Genomic DNA, 21,313 nt, shown 5'->3' on the forward strand with positions numbered 1-21,313 from the left:
CGATTATAGCTTTGGTATCAAGTATCGCCCTGGGCGGGAGAATCACGCAGCAGACGCTTTATCCAGACCAGGTGTTTGTGCGAGTTTAAATTCCTCTGATGATTTACGCATTCTCCATGATACCTTGTGTCACCCTGGGGTGACTCGTCTGATTCATTTTGTGCGAAGCCGCAATGTGCCCTACTCTGTCGAGGACGTTCGTCATTTATGTCGCTCTTGTGCTGTTTGCGCCGAACTCAAACCCCGCTTCTATAAACCCGACATGGGGACGCTGATTCAGGCTATTAAGCCCCGGGACCGATTGGCGATGGACTTCAAAGGGCCGCTACCTGCCTCCGGGGCATCTCGTTGCCTCCTCACCATTGTGGACGAATACTCTAGATTCCCTTTTGCCTTCCCATGCAGCGATATGTCCGCGGCTACGGTTATCTGATGTCTGCAACACCTGTTTTCGATGTTTGGGAATCCGGGGTATGTGCATACTGACCGAGGAGCGGTGTTCTTGTCACTGGATGTGCGGGTCTTTCTGTTGCAGCGTAATATTGCATCTAGCTACACCACACCGTCCAGCCCCCACGCTACTGGTTGCATGGAGCGCTTTAATGGCACTATATGGAGGGCCATCTCTTTGGGCCTCAAGTCTCATGGCCTGTGTGGAATAAATATTCATATTGACAGTTGTTAATATTGCCAAAATTACATCTCAAGTGATCTTGTGTAAAATATGCTTTACGGGGCAGTCTGGTAAAACTTTGGAGCCAAGATGATTAAGACAGCATCTGTTCCTGTCAAAATTACCTTTGTTCCATAAATGGAGAACACCATGGCTCGAGTGTTCACTTGAGCCATGGAAATAGGACAGGAATGCGCTATCTGGAGGATGGCTTTTGTCATCTCTCTTCAAATCCAGGCGCTGGGCAATTCCTCCTCTCCAGGTCATGAGAAAGTGACCTTCCTCGATAGGCAGCTGTCCCAAAGAGCTTGTAGGGCTCTCTGGACAGGAAACAGATGCCTCGGGGCGCGTCTCGATGTCTTGAGGACTATTTGCCTGGCTGAACTCTGCATTCCAATGCTCTTGAGATCAAAGGAGTTTTTGCTTTATAACCAAGAGGCTCTGACTGAGAAGGACTGTTCAACTGATCGAGCAATGGTTCAACTGATCAACGGAGAAAGGACAAGAGTGCGAGCTCCAGCCACGACCGGCAGAACGAGATTACGACGCATCGTATAATCTTGAATTAGTACGTTTATTTTATGCAACAAGCTCTCTAAAGTTTCAATAAACATTGACTTGCTGAAACAAGTTTTGAGTATCTTTGGGTAAACTGGTTGAGAGGTCATTCAGTGGGAGTTCAGTAGTAGATCATTAAATTCTCCTACACCTGCGACTGGATCAATAGACTGGTATGGTGCATGGGGCACTTCATTCAATCCGCTCGCTCCTATGCACGGCTACAAATGAAATTCCGCACAATCCTTTATTTTGTTACCAGCGTCGCACGGGATCTGTCCGCCCTCTGCCTGGGTGACTCGCTCAGCCCGGTCCGGCCTTTCTCAAACGGGCGGTGCGCGCGAGCAAATACGACCCACTTATTGGCAAGGTTCAGATCTTTCAAACTAATCCTGATCATGCTCGAGTCCAACTGCCCGATGAACGCGAGTCCACGGTGTTGGTCCGTCAACTCGCACCCTGTGGGGATCCCGTTGGGACCGAGCTATACTCGGGGAACCCGGTGTTAGGGAATTCGCCCTCGCGTCTACCCCTTCCCTCGCCTGAGCCACCAGAGATAATTGCACCACCCCCGTCACCGACGACTGAGAGCACTCCTGATGGAGTCGATCAAGATGCTGTTACCGAGGGCCCTGACGTGTACCGCATGCGCACGGGACGAAAGATTCGCCGCTCTGATCGTTTTGGCTGGTCGTGATGTAACTCTTATGTACTCAGCTGCTAACTGTAGTTATACGCTTGATGCTCACCGGCTTGCTAGCGAAGTTTTAAACCCGGGGAGAAATGTGATGAAAATGTATCCAAGTTGCGACCCAGGCGCCATTACCACTTCTCTCCACTACGTGGCTATTATAAGAACTTCGCCCCGAGTCGCGAAGCGCAGTCCTGAGACATTTATCATGCTTTATCCACGTGTATGCTTAGAATGGCAAGGGAACCACTTTTCATGTAGCTTGCTTGCATGCTTGACGATGATACTCTTATTGCTTATATGCTTGACATATACTGAAACGCAAAAGAAACTTACCACCTTTGAAACCTTTAAATATCAACAATAACACTGCGTGTAGTAAATGTGTGAACTTATTTGTGGACAATAGTGTCCTCACTGTCAGACAAAACGGTCACGGATGGTCACTTGAACCTTCAATGGTCACTTCATAGCACAGCTGTTGAACAGCCGTTTTGACTGTCAGTGATTAGCCAAGGGGTATGGGATGATTTTAATGAGCTGCACGTGATGTCTTGATATTGGCTTTAAAAAGGCCAGTGAAAAATGGGCATTTCAATCAACATGCCACGATTGTCAAGGGATCAACGGCAGCGTGCCATGGGCATGCTGCAAGGCGGACTGAGCTACCGTGAGGTGGCACGTCGCCTTGGCTGTTCACACCAGACGATATCGGCCCTGGTGGACAGAGACACCCTCCACAACTCTGCAGATGACAGACCTCGATCAGGGAGGCCACGCAAAAGAAACTTACCACTTGTTTGAAATGTAATAAAATTGTAACAGTTCAAAATAAAACAAACCAACAATTGCTAATTGAAACATTGGCATTTTATTGATGACATGTCAAGTTTTTGACTAAGATACACCATCTCATCAGTTTGTTCTACAGTACAGAACAGCATAGGGTGCAATGTCAGTCCCCTTTCAATAGCGTGTATGGCCACCATTGTTTTGGATACAGGCAGTGCATCGTCGGCGTATACTGCCTACCAGTCTTTGGATGGATTGCTGCTGGATTCTGTCCCACTCAGTCCTCAATGTCTGAAGCAGCTCTGCCCGTGTCCTGGCCCTGCCAACTACGCATCTCCCAAGCTCATCCCACAGGTGCTCTATGGGATTCAGGTTAGGGGAGAGTGCAGGCCACTGCATGGTGTTGATGTTCTCGCCTTGGAGAAATGCAGTGGTAAAGCGAGCAGCATGGGGATGAGCGTTGTCATGCTGAAAGGTTCTCAGTTCTGGGTGGTCTAGCAGGAATGGCAGCAGATGAGGTCGCAGGATGTTATCCACATACCGCTGGGCATTAAGATTCCCATCCACAACCACCAGTGGCGTCCTGTACCGGCCTGATATGGCGGCCCACACCATCACACTTGGGCCACCCCACCTGTTGGCTTGACGCACGCAACAATCAGCATATTGCTCGCCAGTTCTTCTCCAGACACGCTCACGCCCATCAGGACTGTCCACACAGAACCTTGACTCATCGCTGAAAGCGACCTCGTTCCACTGCGCCAAGGTCAACCGCTGATGCTGCTGGCACCATCTCTGTCGGTTGCAGTGATGGGCAGCCGTCATCATCAGCCTCTGTATGGTCTTCTGGCAGTCAGACCATAGTCATGCAGTCGTCTTTGTGCAGTATCATTGGAGATCCGTGGGTTTGCATGCCCCGGAGTTTCTGCCGCAGTGCGCGATGCTGGACGGAATCGATCCCGCAGGTGACCGGACCATCTGCCTGTCCTGCCTTGCAGTGGTGACTCTTGGCCTCCCTGATCGAGGTCTGTCATCTGCAGAGTTGTGGAGGGTCTCTGTCCACCAGGGCCGATATCGTCTGGTGTGAACAGCCAAGGCGACGTGCCACCTCACGGTAGCTCAGTCCACCTTGCAGCATGCCCAGGGCACGCTGCCGTTGATCCCTTGGCAATCGTGGCATGTTGATTGAAATGCCCATTTTGCACTGGCCTTTTTAAAGCCAATATCAAGACATCACGTGCAGCTCATTAAAATCATCCCGTACCCCCTGGCTAATCACTGACAGTCAAAACGGCTGTTCAACAGCTGTGCTATGAAGTGACCATTGAAGGTTCAAGTGACCATCCGTGACCGTTTTGTCTGACAGTGAGGACACTATTGTCCACAAATAAGTCACACATTTACTACACGCAGTGTTATTGTTGATATTTAAAGGTTTCAAAGGTGGTAAGTTTCTTTTGCGTTTCAGTATATATTGATCCTATGATTGCTAATTCTCTTTCAGATATTGCTGGTGTTCGATTCAGATTAAACTCACCTTCTGAGACCTGTTGTAGATCTGATTATTTTACAACAAAGGCTGTTGTGAATCTGTGTCAGTGGACAGTTTAACAATGGATGAAATCAACAGGACTTTGAGCTATGATGACTGCCATGGAAAGCAAGGAGAAGCTGACATTATCGCTCCCAGTATCTAAGTGGTAGGCGGCGCTTATCACTCCCAGTATCGGGCTGCATGGGACTTGGTGCCGGCATGTTCACCACTCACAGTTTGGAGTACGTCATACATCATCTGGTATATAGCTGAAAGGTTTTCAGTCACAAGTGTATGGAAGCTGCTATGTTGCCTGATGATGCCCTAATAAGGGTGAAACTGGTCAGTATCTGCGTTTTCCATGCACTTGTGACAATATCTGCAATTACATCTTTATAAATTAGCACTGCTGGATTGCTCTTCTGGGAGCTGAAGAGAGAACATGCTTTGTGGCGGTTTTGGGGATTAATTTATCATATATGTATATATACTGGACCGTTATGCAACGGAGTAACATTTAGGATCAGCTCGTAATGTCTGTAATGTACTCCAGTGCCTCAGCCTCTCAAACAGCTTCTGACAGTCTCGTCTCACACTGACCGGCCTTCTCATGACGGGGTTGTTTTCACTAACGGATATAGAAAGGTGAAAGTCGAATCACTGTTGCTTTGAAACCTGTGGCTTAGGGAAGATTGGGCCCATTAGCCTTGGTAGACATCTCATCGAGGAGAAGAAAACTCTGAATCCAAATCCGCTGCTACCTGCGGTTCAGGTTTCGAAACCAAAGGCTCAGGATTTGATGGGGGTAAAGGCAGCAATCCTTCTTCAAGAAGGTGGTCTTTGCATTCGTTAGCCCTTGGGGCACCATTGGGCAATGTATTGTTGCGAATATGGAATTTGGCCTCCATATCCGCTTGTAAATATTCCCCTATTTTCTCCAATACTCCCCAACTTTCCCCAATCCCCCATTCCCTAGTCCCATTGCATGTAAATAACAATCAGTAGAGCCGACCTTCCCCTTATTCCCCCATTAAATGTCGTGCCCAGGTCCACCGCACCACACGTAGACAACTTTCGGACATCTTCCTAGTTATTCTTAGTCTATGTCAGTTAAGGCCTCGTCTCCATTAATTATGACTCTTCGTTGCACCAGAATGTGATTATATGGCATCAGTAGTGAGTTTAGGACCTTTCCCATACCTCCTTCCATCTTCTTCCCCAACAATTACAACAACAACAGAGGAGATGGCGGCGGAGCGGGGGAGGATGCGTCCTCACACCGGCTCGATTAGCGCCATTGACCACGCGCTCCACGGGGTTACCACGAAGGGGCTCCTTGTCAGCTCCTCGTCAAGGGCGGAGCCTGGTAAACCCCCCCGCACGCACCCAATGAGAAGCAACGTGCCGATTCGATCTGGGGCGGCGGCGGCGCTAACGAGCCGAGGGCGTGTCACTCCCCGCCGGATATACGCGGCCCCGCGCCGGATGTGACGACAGATGCGCCCCCAGCTGGAGAAAGAACGTTGCCTTGCCTACGACCGCTGAGAGGAAGAGAACCCGCCTGAGAAAGAACGTCACCTCTGAGCGCTGCGACGAGACCTCCCCGCGTCTCTGGACCGGACCGGGTCGATTCTAACCTTTGAGCACAGGTGCACCTGGAGCCATCGCTACCCGCCTGTCCTTTCCATCAACCCCCGTGTGAGTCAGCCGTTGTCCCGTTTGCCTGTCGTCTGTTGGGGAATAATATAAGATTGTGTCTAAGTGCTTGTCTTTCTATGTTGTACCTCTAGCCCCTGTAATCTAACCTTTTCCGTAACGAATATAATCTCCTCCGGAGGTCTTGAGAACCGTATCCCTGGTGTCGTCATTTTATAACCCAGCCGGGTGTCTTCTTTTTCTTATTGAGCCAGCGTGGCGCGGCTTCGTCAACGTCGAGTATAATCGGTAACTTGTGCAGACGTGGTCATACCAAAACCGCTCGGTAAACTAACATCTAAGCCACGTCGGTAACAATTGGTTGTCAGGAGTTGGATTCGAACCTGGGACTAAATTTATTTAGCCCAAATTTTGGACACCAATTGTGTTAGTACGGTAACAATTGGTGTCGAGGAGTGAGATTCGGACCCGGGACTAAATTAGTTAGGCCCAAATTTTGGGAGGGAAAATCGAGCCGGAGCGCGTACGGCGCTCGACCAAATCGATCCGGAGCGCGGTCCCGCGGTTACTGCGCTCGACGAAATTATAACGGCGAAATTTCGAATTTGTGTTACGAAACTCGAATTTTGAAAGTCGCGCCATGGCGGATCAAGACGGCTGGGGTCCGGTAGGGGAGAGTGAAGCAGGGTCGGTCCAGGACCAAATTGAGGGACATGAGGGACATGAGGAGAGCGAAACAGCGAGGGTAGCAGGTGCACAAAATGGCGCTCTAGCGCACGTGATTACAGCGGCGCCACATTTAGCCACGCCCATGGTCGCGGTAGTCGAACCGGAGATGCCAATGGATTTGAACCTTTTTTTTATACAAATGAAGGCCCTTATGGCCCAGAATAGTGAGCGATTGGAGGGCCGGATGGATGCTCAGAGTGAGCAAATGGGGGTAATGAGGGACGAAGCGAGGGGTACCAGTGAGGGGTTAGACAATAATTTTGAGGAGTTAGACAAGAAATTTGGGAAGTTAGACAATAATTTTGAGGGGTTAGACAACGGGATAAAAGAAGTGAAAAATGGGTTAATGGGGGTAGAAAATAGAATGGCTGCCCAGGAGAATCAGATAGAGGGAGTGAAAAATGGGTTAGAGGGGTTAGAAAACAGTATGGAAGGCAAATTGAGGGACATGAGGGACCAAGCGGAAAGGGAAGTTAAACAAATGGAGCAGCAGATAGAGGGGGTCAGAATGGGGGTAGAAACCAAACTGGATGCTCACAGGGAGGAAATGGAGCAGATGAGGGTGGCATCTGGGCAGGAGATGCAAGTGATGGGAGAGGAGATCAGAAGAGGAGTGAGTGAGGAGGTCGGAGGAGTGCGCGAGGAGGTGAGGCACTGTAAGGAGCGCATGGAGAAAGAGGTGAGAAAGGGGACTGTAAAATTGCAAGGTGGTATAGAGGAGTTGACGCTGGGAGTAGAACAACTGACAGTGGGACAAAAGGAGTTGGGGGACCAGGTAAAGAAGAACACAGCGGTAATAGAGGGTTTAAAATCGACACAGAAGGAGATGAAAAAGGACGTAGGGGTAATTAAAAAAGAGTGCCAGACGGTACATGAGGACCTGACGAGAAAAATGGACAAGGTGGTAGAGGTAATGGAGGTTAAAGAGCGGGAGGTGCGGGAGCACATAGAAAAAAATAAAGTGGAGTTAGAGGAAGAACTTAAAGGGGCGCACGAAGAGATGAAGGAGATGAAGCAAAAATTAGAAGAAGTGGAAGAAGGGGTGAGCGAAATTAAGAAGCGACGGAGAGAGGATAAGAAAGAGATAAAAGAGGAGATAAAAGAATTGGTCCAAAGTCTGTGTTTGGATCGTGATGATGTGCTCATTAACCGGATGAGGGATTCGCAGGTGATGGAGGAGAAGCGAAGAGGAAGAGGACCCGGTGTAAGTGGTGACCAATATGGTCGTGCGTATGAAGCGCCAGGGGATTTAAGAAGCTTGGGGGTCGAGATAGACCCGGGTGTTCGTGAGAGGCCACTGGTGAAGTGTGCGACAGGTCTGGTGTGCGAAAAAGGAGGTGTGCGAGAAAGTCCGACTCTGGGGTGTGTGAGGAAAAAGTGCGTGCCAAGGAGTAGTGAGGGTGCTGGCGAGAGTGAGTCGGTCGTAGCGCGTGTGCGAGGGAGCACATGGGAGCGCGGTGTGGTGAGTGTTACAGAGGGTGTGACGGGAGAGTGTGCGCAGGAGTGTGCGCGAGAAAGGTGTGTGACGGACAGGTGCATGAGGAAAGAGTGCGCTGTCAGAAGTAAGGAAGAGTGTCCACCTGTGGTGAGTGTTACAGAGGGTGTAACGGGAGAGTGTGCGCGAGAAAGGTGTGTGACGGACAGGTGCACGAGGAAAGAGTGCGCTGTCAAGAGTAAGGGTGAGTGCGCTGTCAAGAATGGAGGTGAGAGTAGTGAGAGTGACATGGAGCGTGAGTTAGTTGTGACAGGTGAGAGAGGATGTACACCTGGGATGGAAGGATGCACACCTGGAATGGTAGAGCGTGAGTGGGAATGCACGCTGGAGTTGGTGGTGAGGCACGTGGTTGGGTGTGTGAATGAGGGCACACCTGTGATTGTCACAGAGGAGGTGACCGAGGAGGGGGCGCGAAGAGGTGTTTTGGTGAGGTGTGCTACGAACGAATGTGTGCCAAAATGTTCGGTGGTCAGGTGTGTGACCAAGGCTGTGAGTGGAATGAGTGTACCTGGGTGTGTAAGGAAAGGTACGAGGAGCATGGGCACGGCTGGATGTGTGAGCAAGGAACGGGCTGCGGGGTGTAAGCGTCCAGGTGAAGCATCGACGTTAGCCGGGTTAAAGGTTAGGTCGACTTTTAGCCGAAGCGGGCCCTCGGTGCGTGCCGGGTTTCGCGTGCCGCGAGAACCAGCGGGGATCCGAGCCACGGCGGGTTCGAAAGGACCGCCGTGCGCGATCCGTGCTGGGCCTCGCTTTGAACGTCCGTGCTCCACTAGGCGGAGCGGGCGGCCCGATAGAAAGAGTCGTCATGGCGACCACTTTTTGTTGAGGAATTCCGGCAGGTCGAGATCGGGACATTGGATGGTTCCGTGCCGAGAAGGTGCGTGGGATCTCGGGCCGGGTAAACCTCCTTCCCTGCACCGAGTGCCGGACGTATCCAGCCGCTGGCACAAAACAACCAGCATCCATTGCTTGGCTTTACGAAGCCGGGCTTTGGACAGGGATTGGCGCACCGAGAGGTATTAGTGAGTCGACTGGGTGATGAGGTTAGTGTTTTGGACCCAAAATTAGAGAAAAACAAAATTTGATGATTGGCAAGGGATTGGCAGTAGTGATTGGCAGATGATGGGCAGTGATTGGCAAATGTTTAATTTGTTGAAATTTGATGTGCAAAATTGGTAGTGAGAGACCCCCGATGTGGTGGGATGGCAAATCCACCATCCTTCCCATATGGGGGGCAAAGGAGCAATAGATTATGGGGTGTAGGGCAGTGAAAACTAGCCCGGGTGGGTTAGGTTATATTGATAGGGATCTAGAGAAGATGACATTAGGTGACGTTAAGATTAGTTAGTGACTGATACCTGTAGTGGGGACGCAGGTAGATTAGTGTGGATGATAATGACGAGGGAGCGCAATAGTTTAAAAGGGACGACTGGGAAGCGCGAGTTTCAGAGGGGAGTAGTTAGCTGAGATGATGCCGTGTGAGTGAGAATTGAACAGGTGTGATTGCACAGGTGTGCAACTGGACAGGTGTGATTGCACAGGTGTGCAACTGGACAGGTGTGTGGAGCAGTGTGTGAGTAGTGAGTGTGTGGATCAGCGCGAATGCGCTTGGGGAGAGAAGGGTGCAGGTGGCACCAGGTGTGAGAGCACAGGTGTGCAGGTACAGGTGTGTGGAGAGAGTTGGAGTGAGTGGTACGGAGTGGTGTGCATGGTGCGAAGGTGTGGATGGGGGAAGAGTGGACCCCTTTCACGAGTACCCGGGGCGGGTAGTGTAAGTGTTAGGTAGAGGGTGCAGGTAAATTGTGGTTGGATATTGGCATTTGTGGTGCGGTTGCAGAATGGTATTGTGGATGGGTGCATTAGTGTTGTGGAAATGGCTGGGCGTGAAGCCTGTTAGTGTGTGTAGTTGGTTGGGCACTCCACCACTGTGAGGATGTCGGCCAGGTGAGGCCGCAGGTGGGCTCTGGGAGCCGGTAGAGTTGTGGATGGGGCCCGAGGATCCGGAGGATGGACCCGGGTAGCCCAGTGCCAGAGAGGGCACCGAGTGGGGAGAGAGCCAGAGGGCCTTCCCCAGGTAGTTAGGTTAGGGTAAGGAGCAGGTAAGCTCGGAGGCAACTGCAGTGGTGGAGGTGTGCAGGTGGGTAGACCCACTGGGAGAGGTACACGCCACAGCCCAAAAATTGTGCGAGGGCACCGGGAGATGAATCGGGGGAGTGAGACCCCAGATTGAAAAGCACCACAGTTTGGCCAATGGGAATTGGTTTTTAGAACCCATAGTGTAAGAGGGCCAATGGTTTGGCCGGAGAAAGACCCCGGGTAGTGTAAAGTTGTTAAAGTCATTTAGGAAATAGTTAGGATTGATGAACCTGTCGCACCATACGCAGCCACTTACCTGTGGTGATGATGATGACTCCACACCTGTGTTTTCTTTGTTTGTTGCAGGAAATGAGATTGCTGTGGATTTGTGAGACGCATCACGACGTGGATGAGACATTGGGGTGATTCCATCTCTCCCTCCCTAGGAGGGACTGATGATGAATTGGTAATGGCAAATTTTGATGTGCAGTTGGAGATGGCAAATTTTGATGAGAGTTGAAAATGGCAAATTTGATTGGTTAGGAGGGAGAGAAGACGAATTTGGTTTATGGGAGGAACGGGGAAGACAGTAGGGATGTTTGTTGATTTGTAAAGTAGATGTTTATGGGTAGTGTTGTGTTTTGTGGATACAGTAAGGGGTAAGGGAGGGGCCATGTAGGTTACCTGGTGGGGGGGGGCGTACGATAGGAACGTACCTGTCTCACCTGGTTCCCATGTGCCCCCAGTGTGCATCGCCTTACATTGCGTGCACTTTTGCGCCCTTACCACCTTACTCACTTGTCTGCTTCTTTTGTCTCCCACCTCCGAGGATCTGGCTTTGGGGTAGAGAGAGAGGAGAGAGAGGTGCTGGCTGCGCAGTTGTGGGCCTGCACTTTCGCTGTTTGCTGCCGGGATCGATACACCATATGGACCGCAATGTTTGTGGCCACCCACAATGGACCGCAGTTCGTTTGCGGCCAAGCACCACCCGGGGATGGACCTATGGGTCAACGTGGCACCTATGCCATACAGGTGAACCACTTTTAGTTAACACCAAGTGCACCACAAGAAGAGCAAGAGACACCTGCAGGGTTAGGGGTTGTCGAATTTATTTTTATTCCAATGAACAATGGTGACTGCACCGATTGGTGGTGGGGTGGTGCTTTTGATGCTGGGAAAGGGTGCTCTGCACGTTATTAAAGGCCGTCGGCCACAGAGCACTCGTGGGTTGGTGTATCGATGTTGGCAAGCGCGCTCTCTCTATGCATAACATCTGCATGTGTTCCTCCAAAAACAGGTCCTGGATCGTAGTGTAGATATCAGCGTAATCTTGTAAATAATGCTCCCTACCGGCTGTATGTTTAGTTTGAGAATTCTTTCCGGATTCGGTTATCCTGTGGGTGTGTTTCTGAGAGGAGAAGGGTGCAACGTCGCAGGGGGACATATTTACTCATTTGTGAATATCTGTAAAACTGTCGCACTCAGGGTAGAGTTAATAGTAGAGGGAACTACATTGCGTGCCACACTAAAGTAGGTAACAATTTATCGGGTCGGGACGCCCCGAGGGTAGAGAAGGGTGCAATGTTGCGAATATGGAATTTGGCCTCCATATCCGCTTGTAAATATTCCCCTATTTTCTCCAATACTCCCCAACTTTCCCCAATCCCCCATTCCCTAGTCCCATTGCATGTAAATAACAATCAGTAGAGCCGACCTTCCCCTTATTCCCCCATTAAATGTCGTGCCCAGGTCCACCGCACCACACGTAGACAACTTTCGGACATCTTCCTAGTTATTCTTAGTCTATGTCAGTTAAGGCCTCGTCTCCATTAATTATGACTCTTCGTTGCACCAGAATGTGATTATATGGCATCAGTAGTGAGTTTAGGACCTTTCCCATACCTCCTTCCATCTTCTTCCCCAACAATTACAACAACAACAGAGGAGATGGCGGCGGAGCGGGGGAGGATGCGTCCTCACACCGGCTCGATTAGCGCCATTGACCACGCGCTCCACGGGGTTACCACAAAGGGGCTCCTTGTCAGCTCCTCGTCAAGGGCGGAGCCTGGTAAACCCCCCCGCACGCACCCAATGAGAAGCAACGTGCCGATTCGATCTGGGGCGGCGGCGGCGCTAACGAGCCGAGGGCGTGTCACTCCCCGCCGGATATACGCGGCCCCGCGCCGGATGTGACGACAGATGCGCCCCCAGCTGGAGAAAGAACGTTGCCTTGCCTACGACCGCTGAGAGGAAGAGAACCCGCCTGAGAAAGAACGTCACCTCTGAGCGCTGCGACGAGACCTCCCCGCGTCTCTGGACCGGACCGGGTCGATTCTAACCTTTGAGCACAGGTGCACCTGGAGCCATCGCTACCCGCCTGTCCTTTCCATCAACCCCCGTGTGAGTCAGCCGTTGTCCCGTTTGCCTGTCGTCTGTTGGGGAATAATATAAGATTGTGTCTAAGTGCTTGTCTTTCTATGTTGTACCTCTAGCCCCTGTAATCTAACCTTTTCCGTAACGAATATAATCTCCTCCGGAGGTCTTGAGAACCGTATCCCTGGTGTCGTCATTTTATAACCCAGCCGGGTGTCTTCTGTTTTCTTATTGAGCCAGCGTGGCGCGGCTTCGTCAACGTCGAGTATAATCGGTAACTTGTGCAGACGTGGTCATACCAAAACCGCTCGGTAAACTAACATCTAAGCCACGTCGGTAACAGTATGCTTCCCCATTTTAGGCTCCCAATCAAGGTTATGTGAAACCATGGGAGCATGTGGTGGATGGCCATGCAGTCAACTGTCACATATTGCCAGTAATGGCTCCATGGTCATGATGCAAGGCAGAGGAATTTCTTCTGGAAAACAATGGCTAGGACCCACCTATCTAGTGTGGACAATGCCTGGAAGTAGACATTTGGCAAACCACTTCTGTACATGCCAAGAAAACAATCATGATCAAAATCCAAGAGATATAGCTACTGTGATGGATGGTGAGCCCCTGCAGGTCTGAAAGTACCAAAATAGCTACTGGGAGGGAAGCTAAAGTTATAGAGCAAAGTTTTTCTGATGGATGTGACGCATTCTTGCTGTTAGCGCAACTTGCGTGACTGAGGTTTTTATAAGAATGCCAAACCTGTGGTTTTACTGCTTACAGCATTTGCAAGAAGATATTAACAAGTGAATCACTTCCTCTTGAGGAACTGCTCTATGATTTAGTAGTTTCCTACATTTTTAAAAGGTTATTGAACATATATATATATATATAAAAGCAAAATGTCCGTTTGTTTGTTTGTTTGTTTGTTTGTGAACCTACTCCTCTGAGCTCCCAAGGGTAATGGGCAGGAAACTTCATAGGATAACATCTTTTACCATCCTGCACATAAATATGGGTTGCAAAACAGTTATTTTCTCACAGTTCATAAATTAAAACCGTCCGAGCCGCCACCTGTCGCCATGATCTCCGAGGATCGATTCACACATACAAATCTTTATAAAAAACCCAATTTTTATCGGATTTAAACACGGATTTCGATATAATTAGTTTGATGGTGTGTTCCGATCATCAAATATGTTATCATATGTGAGAAACAACTCTTAATTAAGACGTTACCATGATCGGTAAGTTCGGCAAAGAAGGAGTCACATGACCTCTAAATGCGCTAATTATTCAAAAACCGAAAATAGTACAAACACAACCTATACATTGTTTTAAAGGTAATTTTACTGCTCATCTAACAACATCACTCTAAAGTGTGACAAAATAGTTTGTAGAAAAAGGACCCACGTGACACCAACTACAAACCACCACTTGACAACCGGTGAACCTCCAATGATTTATCTCATCCTCACAACAAGGTGAGTTGTTGTTTTGCTCTTTATTGGGGATCATCCTGCTTTGAGCTCCCAAGGTTATTCATAATGAAACTTTCTACTGTCAGATTTTTAACCACGATATACCTGAAAATGGGTTTTATACCGTGACGGTGATGAGGAGCTCACTTGGCCCGTTATTGTTGTGTTGCCCTCCTGAGTTAATTTATTTATGAACCCGACGTAATTTCTTCACTACCGCTTCACTCCTTTACACACTTTATACCCTTTCCACCCTTTTGACCCTTTTCACCCCTTAGGCCCCTTTCGACCCTTTACACCCCTTGAGGCCCCCTTGACCATTTACACCCCTTATATACACCCCTTTGGACCCCTAACACTCTTTAGACACTTTGTTTTTTTGTTTTTTTGGGGGTATACATAGAGGCTCGTGTAAGAGCTAACATTGATCACAAAAAGACAAAGACAAGATGATAAAGGAAGCGGGAGACAAGATGGGGAGAGAGAGGGAAGCACACAAGTACAACATTTGAGAGCAGGGACATTTGGAGATCTGTGGGAGGGAGAGGGCTTGGGGGGGCAGGAGGCATGGGAAGGGGGGTCAAACGAAACGTCAAACTTTCCAGGTTACCAGCTGCACCCATTGTGACATTTGCTCACTGAATATTTACACTGAATTCCCATATTTATCAACACACACTCCAAAGGAAATTGCTCATTTCAGGTGCGACATTTATGCACCCCCCATCATTGACGGGTACCTTTGCGACTTTGAAATAATTTTGAGCCACATCAAACAAATTGTACTATGGGTATTATTGCTTGATAGAAATTTCAGTCGCAGGCTGAGGCTGGTAGTGAATGTAATTTTCCCCATTGCTACGGAACAAATTGAATAGGTACGTACCAAAGAGGAATCGTGGACGATACGACCGGTCCACCGAGCTATACGACCGGTGAGGAGCCAGTGTGGCGGCCCGCGCAGAGGTGGACTCTGAGGGAAGAATCCATGCGGGGCAGCAGTGATACACCTGCCGTGACCTGGCCATATGGAAGAGTCGATGAAGCGATAAGGAGCCAGTGAGGCGGCCCGCGCGAAGGGACAGAGGCCCAGTCGGGTCTGCCAGACGAGTCGTGATCCAAGTGATCAAGGAACTTGGGGCTCGGCAGCGGCTACTCGGGGCCTAGCCGTAGTTGCCAGAGGTGGCCGGCCCGGGTGGAAGTGGACTCTGAGGGAAGAATCCATGCGGGGCGGCTGTCGTACGGCCGCCAGACCTGGCCATATGGAGGAGTCGATGAAGGGACGGGCACCTAGTCGGGTCGGTCAAAGGAGTCGTTATCGTAGTGGTCGAGAAACTCAGGGCTAAGGCGGAAGGGGGCTTGGCATGGCGTAGCATAGGGTACGCGGTTGCTAACAAAATAGGTTTGGTGCAAGTGGAAACCGGGTACCCCCAAGGTGCGAGGTGCCTTCAGCGCGGCATGGCCGTGCGCCTTCGGCGCCCGGCGATATCGCTGAAAACGGGGTTTGTATGGTGTGCCTTCAGGTGCCAGGTGTCCACGACCGCTCCACACGTATAGAGAAACACTTGAGAACGATTATCACGGACACTTTTCATGTGCGATCGCGATGATAGTTGTGCTGGCTCAGCCAGCTGGAGTTAAAGGGGAACGGACATGAGTATAGACATCAAATGTTTAAGATTAATGAATTGTAGCAACAAAAAAGATTAAGTTTGGCGCAAAAATTGTTGCTCTAGCATGTGTGAATCGTGAGATATCCGAGTTTTTAAATGCCAATCGCAGACGATTTCTCTTGCGCCGGCCAGCATCTCACGATAATCTGCCCTCCACGATGTGACGTCATCGGAGGAAGCTGGTGTGACTGCGCAATAGTAAACAATGGCAGACACCGACTCCGATAGTTGCGTAAGTCTGGATATCAGCGATATTTCTGACCAATCTGATGCGGAAAATGAAGAGAAAGTTAATAATCTTGGGGAATCACACGCGATTCTCCCATACAGATTCGAACCATGCCGTCCAGAGAGTAGAGAAGAGAAATCGTCGGACACAGACACAATGGCGATCGATTTTGATCTCGGGCGCCTCCAAAATACTGAATGGTATTCATTTTTATGTCTCTTTTTTAATTGAAAAGTTTCTTTTTCTGGTCAATGGAATACATAACTAATATTTAATTAATGTTCGGTGCCGTGAGGCAAGAAATGGATAGAAACACAGAAACGAAATACGACTTTATTGACTTAGTGCAGCACTGCAGGTGTATCAGTTGTAGTGTTCATGTACAGGCTTTAGTAAGAACAGACATACATATGCAAATACTTATTGTTTTTGGACAGGTGCAGTTGTGGTAATTGTGAGGCTATGCCACAGGTGAATGAGTGCAAGTGCTGCAGGGAGATACCTAAAGTTATAGAGGAAATGGAAAACGCTGGAGTACTTTCATCTTCATGCATTATCAACCACCCTGGTTTTGCACCATGCTGTTTCGTATGTGCACCATGCTGTTGCACCATGCTGGTTTTGCACATATGTGCTGCGAACAGCTAACTTTTCAGCCCCTCCTTCTCCATGTGGCATGAGCTTGGAACTTCATTGCACTGTAAACATAATCGTGTGTTGAGAACATCTAAGTCAACTTAAATTGTCCACAACCAATATTCTATGTACCCACACAAGTTCTATGTGTATGTCTACATATATCTGCTGATGTTACCTGAACAAGCTCAACATCGATGATGACTTTGGCCACCATAGTCAGGTTCACTATGTCAATAAATTATATTTCGTTCAAAATCATGGTAGATTAGCAAACCTATACATTTTTGGAAAGGTTATAGCATAAGGAAACTAAAAATCAATGTTTACATTTGGAGAGATACCTGTATGGCGGCCATTTTGGATTTTCAAAATGGCCACTGTAAAATACATATTTTGTTCTATTTCTACCTCTAATTACCCTAAAAACTTTTTAAAATATACTAAACCTATATTTTCAGGGACAAGGAATCCAATGAAATTATCAAATTAGTGCTATGGGGAATGGTAAGACACGAATCAAAGGTTTTGAATTGCAAAATACTGTCTTTATATTCGCGATAAGTTGCATAATCAAATACATGTTATCATTTTGTACAGGCAGTTAATAACATCAAAATGTGTCACAATAATTCATATCACCAAACATACACAGGCAGTCAGCAAAATCATATATACACATGCAGTCAGTATAACTTCACATCTACACAGGCAGTCAATGACAAAATATACACAGGCAGTCAATGGCATCAAACATACACGATTACAGAATATGCCATTCAGAGTTCGTCATCACTGTCCTGTGTGTCGTATCCGACAATATAGTCCACATCGTTTTCACAGTCCGTTCCACACAAGCAAAGGTCGGTCAAATTGATTGGCAAATCGAATTGGTCGAATGGTCGATCGAATCGAATTCGATGAATCGAATCGAATCGAATCGATCGAATTGGTCGAATGGTCGAATGGTCGATCGAAGCGATTGGTCGAATGGTCGAATTGGTCGAATGGAATTGGTCGATTGGTCGAATTGGTCAAATCGAATTGGTCGGAATTGGCAAATGTAAACATTGATTTTCAGATTTTCCATGTAATAACGTTTCCAAAAATGTATAGGTTTGCTAATCTACCATGATTTTGAACGAAAAAACATAGTGAACCTGAATACCAGCTCCATGATAGCATAAGAGCCAAACTTCGCCGAGTGTCCTGGCCAGTCACAGCGTCCATCCCCACCAAACATCAAACCTCTGCGCTCTGCTTGCAGGGATGCCACGAGCCACTTTCTGTTCTCCAACCAAACGTGTTTTATGGCAGGAAAAAGCATCATGTTCTGGTGTCGCGAGAAAGTTCTCGATGAAATTCCTGCCACTCTCATATGGTGGAGAACCTTGAGTACCTTGCTTGGTACAGCACCTGACATGAGAATGCCAGCTGACAAAATGATATTGCCAGCGAGTGACTTGCCTATATAAGGCTGACTCTTCCACTCTGTTGTCAGATAACATACACCACATTGAAAATGCACCAGCAACATGGTGCCGTTTGTGTTATGATCCACCTTGAGACCCGTCTCTCCACACCAGCTGCAGCGCACCAACTTGAAAAGTCGCAGCAAGCTGCTCCAGAAGCCTATATACTTTGTGTCGTCGAGGACATTGTCTCAGGAGTCTGTTGCTCGAAGCGGCAACTGTCGTCAGTCTCGTCAGCAGATGAAGGCAGGTAGTCGTTATCACTCTCATTAAGAGGTTCAGGGCTGTCACAGCCGACGTCTCTTCCAGCAGCTGCCACAGCATCATTTTGATGGCCACATGTTTTTTGTTTTTTTTGGTTTGTTTTTGTATACTGAATCGAGGCTCGTGAAAGAGCTAACATTTACTTCACAAACAAATCGACCAGACAAACAAAATACACAAAAAGAGGGAGCGGAAGACAAGATGGGGAGAAAAGGGGAAGCACACAAACACAACATCCGAGAGCAGGGAGATGTGTGGAAGGGAGAGGGCCCGGGGGGAGGAGGCATGGGAAGGGGGGGGGAGGGAGAAGTATAAAGCACAAGGACACCAAGGACTTCCAGGACAGAAGTTGGTATTTCAAAAAGTGGAATTGGGGTGAAATTAGCGGGGGTAGAAAAGATCAAGGTTTTGGATTTTCTTTTTTTTTTTTCTTTTTTTTTTGTATACAAGGTCGAGGCTCGTGAAAGAGCGAACATTAATCACACAGAAAGACAAACCGACACATAAAACATATAACATCGGGAGCGGTAGACAAGATGGGGAGAGGGGGAAGGACCAGACAAAGGGAAGATAAGAGATGGTGGTGAACAGCTGTTTTAAAGACTTGGAGGGTGGAGTGGGATTGAAGAGAGTGAGGGAGTTTGTTCCAGAGGCGGGAGAAAAGAGGAATGAAGGAGTGAAGGTGAGCAGAGAGTCTTGATTTTGGCAGTTTAACCAAAAGAGGGTTGCAGGCAGATCTTGTGCGACCTGTAGGAATATTTGCGGGACAGAGCCCAGAAAGAGCTGGGGGGGCAAGGCCAGAGAGGAGTCGGTAGAAGATGGAGAGACCACCAACCTGCCTGCGGTGAGTGAGTGAGAGGCCCTTGGAGTTAGCTTCATCGCGGGAGATTCCAATGATTCTGAATGCTTTGGTTTCAACAGCGCGAAGGCAAGCTAGGTGTGAGGCAGGAGCACCAGCCCAGAGGGGAGAGCAGTATTCCATTGAGCTGCGGATGAAAGCCTTGTATGTGGTGAGGAGCTCAGGTGTGCCAAGGAAGGACTTCGCATGACGGAGGATGCCCAGTCGGCGACTGGCTTTGTGGGCCAGATTTGAAATGTGGGTTTTCCAGGAAAGATCATGGCAGATAGTGAGACCCAAAAGCTTGAGTGACAGAACTTCTTGGAGAGGATTATTCAGAAAGTGGATGGGAGGGTTGTCCAGTCGGTCTTTTCGGAGAGACATCGTAAGAGTGTGAGATTTGTCAGGATTGAAAGACATGTTCCACTTGTTTGCCCAGTCTGTGATTTTGTCAAGGTCTGCAGAGAGTAAGGAGGCTGCAGACTGCCGATCTGAGGGATGAAGAATGGAGCGACAGAGAGTAGAGTCGTCAGCAAAGAGATAGAGAGGATTTTCAAGAGAGTCAGAGAGATCATTGATGAAGACCAGAAAAAGCACAGGGCCCAGAACACTGCCTTGGGGAACTCCAGCCTGAACAGGAAGAGGAGATGAGAGAAACCCATTCAGGGCCACACGTTGACTACGACTAGAGAGGAAGTCCGCCAGCCATGCGTGGAGATTTCCATGGATACCAAAAGAGGAGAGTTTGGTGAGCAGAGCGGGGTGCCAGACCGTATCGAAGGCACGTGATATGTCAAGGGAGACTGCTCTAATTTCCTGTTTGGCATTGAGGACCTCCATCCATTGTTGAGAAAGCAGAAGCAGCATGTCCAGAGTGGAGTGTCCAGGTCTGAAACCAAATTGATGATCAGAGATCAAGCCATTGGAGAAGAGGAAAGATTTCATATCTGAAGCAGTGATGGATGCCATGACTTTGCTGATAATTGGGAGAAGGCTGATTGGTCTGTAGTTGCTGGGATCTGTTTTTGCATCTTTTTTGTGCAAAGCGGTGATGTTGGCAGATTTCCAAGCAGATGGAAGATGACCTTGAGCAAAAGAGAGGGTGAAGAGAACAGAGAGAGGGCGTGAAAGAGCGGAAGAACATGATTTTAGGACCCGTGGGCTGATGCCGTCAGGTCCAGTTGCAGAATCAGAGTCGAGGGTTGACAGAAACTTTTCCACCTTGTCAGGAGGAAAGGACACAGAGTCCAGGAGCAGCTGGGTATGACTGGGTACGGTGGGTACAGAGAGGGATGGGTTTGGGACACAAGATTTAGAGGCAAACACAGAGTTGAGGCATTCAGATTTTTCACGTGCGGAGTCAGCCGTGTGGCCATTTAAGGTGAGGGAGGGGATGGAGGGGGAACAAACACCAGAAACAGATTTTACCAGATGCCACCGGGATTTGGAAGAGGGAGACAGATAAGAGAGTTCGGTCCTGAGGACGGAGACGGAGAGATATTGTTTCCTGGCTCTCCTGAGGGTGGACACACACTTATTTCGGGCTTTGTGAAAGGAAATGAGATTTCCTTCCGTTGGATTTGCTTTCCAGGAGACGAAAGCAAGTTGTTTCTGGGCAATAGCCTCACCACAAGATTCCGTGTACCATGGACGGGAGGAAGGGTATGACAACTGAAGACGAGAAGGGATAAATCTGTGCATGAGAGAGAGCAATTTACTTTGGAAGAATTCCCAGGATGAGTTGATGTCAGAGGCAGTAGAGATGGGAGACCAGTCCAGATGATTGATGGCTGCTTGTAGACCGTGCCAGTTTGCCTGAGTGAAATGCTAGACTCGCCGACGCTGAGGAGGCTCTCTGAAAATGGTCAGAGAGATGTCCACTTTAACAAGCACATGATCAGAAGAGCCGATTGGAGCAGAAGAAGAGCAGCAGACATTTTCAGGGCTGTTAGTCAGAACCAAGTCCAGAAGAGAAGATTCTCCATTGACTGAGATCCGGGTTGGGAAATTGACAGATTGTGTCAGTCCCAGTGAGTCACAGAAGTCCTTTGTGTAAGAGCCATGGCTGGTGAGAGAGGTACCCACCCCCAGCCAACTGGCATGGTGACAGTTGAAATCACCACATATGAGGAAGAGAAAGTTGGGATGG

General features: G+C 48.8%; 2 protein-coding genes across 3 annotated transcripts in view; both read right to left on the reverse strand.

Annotated features, from left to right (window-relative positions):
- LOC137425815 (uncharacterized) overlaps positions 1-21,313 on the reverse strand; it is a 1,363,480-nt gene that overhangs the window by 349,296 nt on the left and 992,871 nt on the right. The window lies entirely within an intron of this gene.
- LOC137426059 (uncharacterized) overlaps positions 1-21,313 on the reverse strand; it is a 121,665-nt gene that overhangs the window by 92,076 nt on the left and 8,276 nt on the right. Inside the window, exon 4 of one of the 2 annotated variants that reach the window (XM_078775521.1) lies at positions 16,228-16,652. The exons of the other annotated variant lie outside the window; for it this stretch is intronic. Within the exon in view, the coding sequence (XP_078631647.1) occupies positions 16,645-16,652 (8 nt within the window). The 3' untranslated portion in view covers positions 16,228-16,644. Of the gene's footprint in view, positions 1-16,227; positions 16,653-21,313 lie in introns of those variants that run through there. 2 annotated transcript variants of the gene reach the window in all.

Source organism: Myxine glutinosa, chromosome 4 (genome assembly GCF_964187855.1).
Source record: "Myxine glutinosa chromosome 4, kmMyxGlut1.1, whole genome shotgun sequence".
Lineage (NCBI taxonomy): Eukaryota > Metazoa > Chordata > Myxini > Myxiniformes > Myxinidae > Myxine > Myxine glutinosa.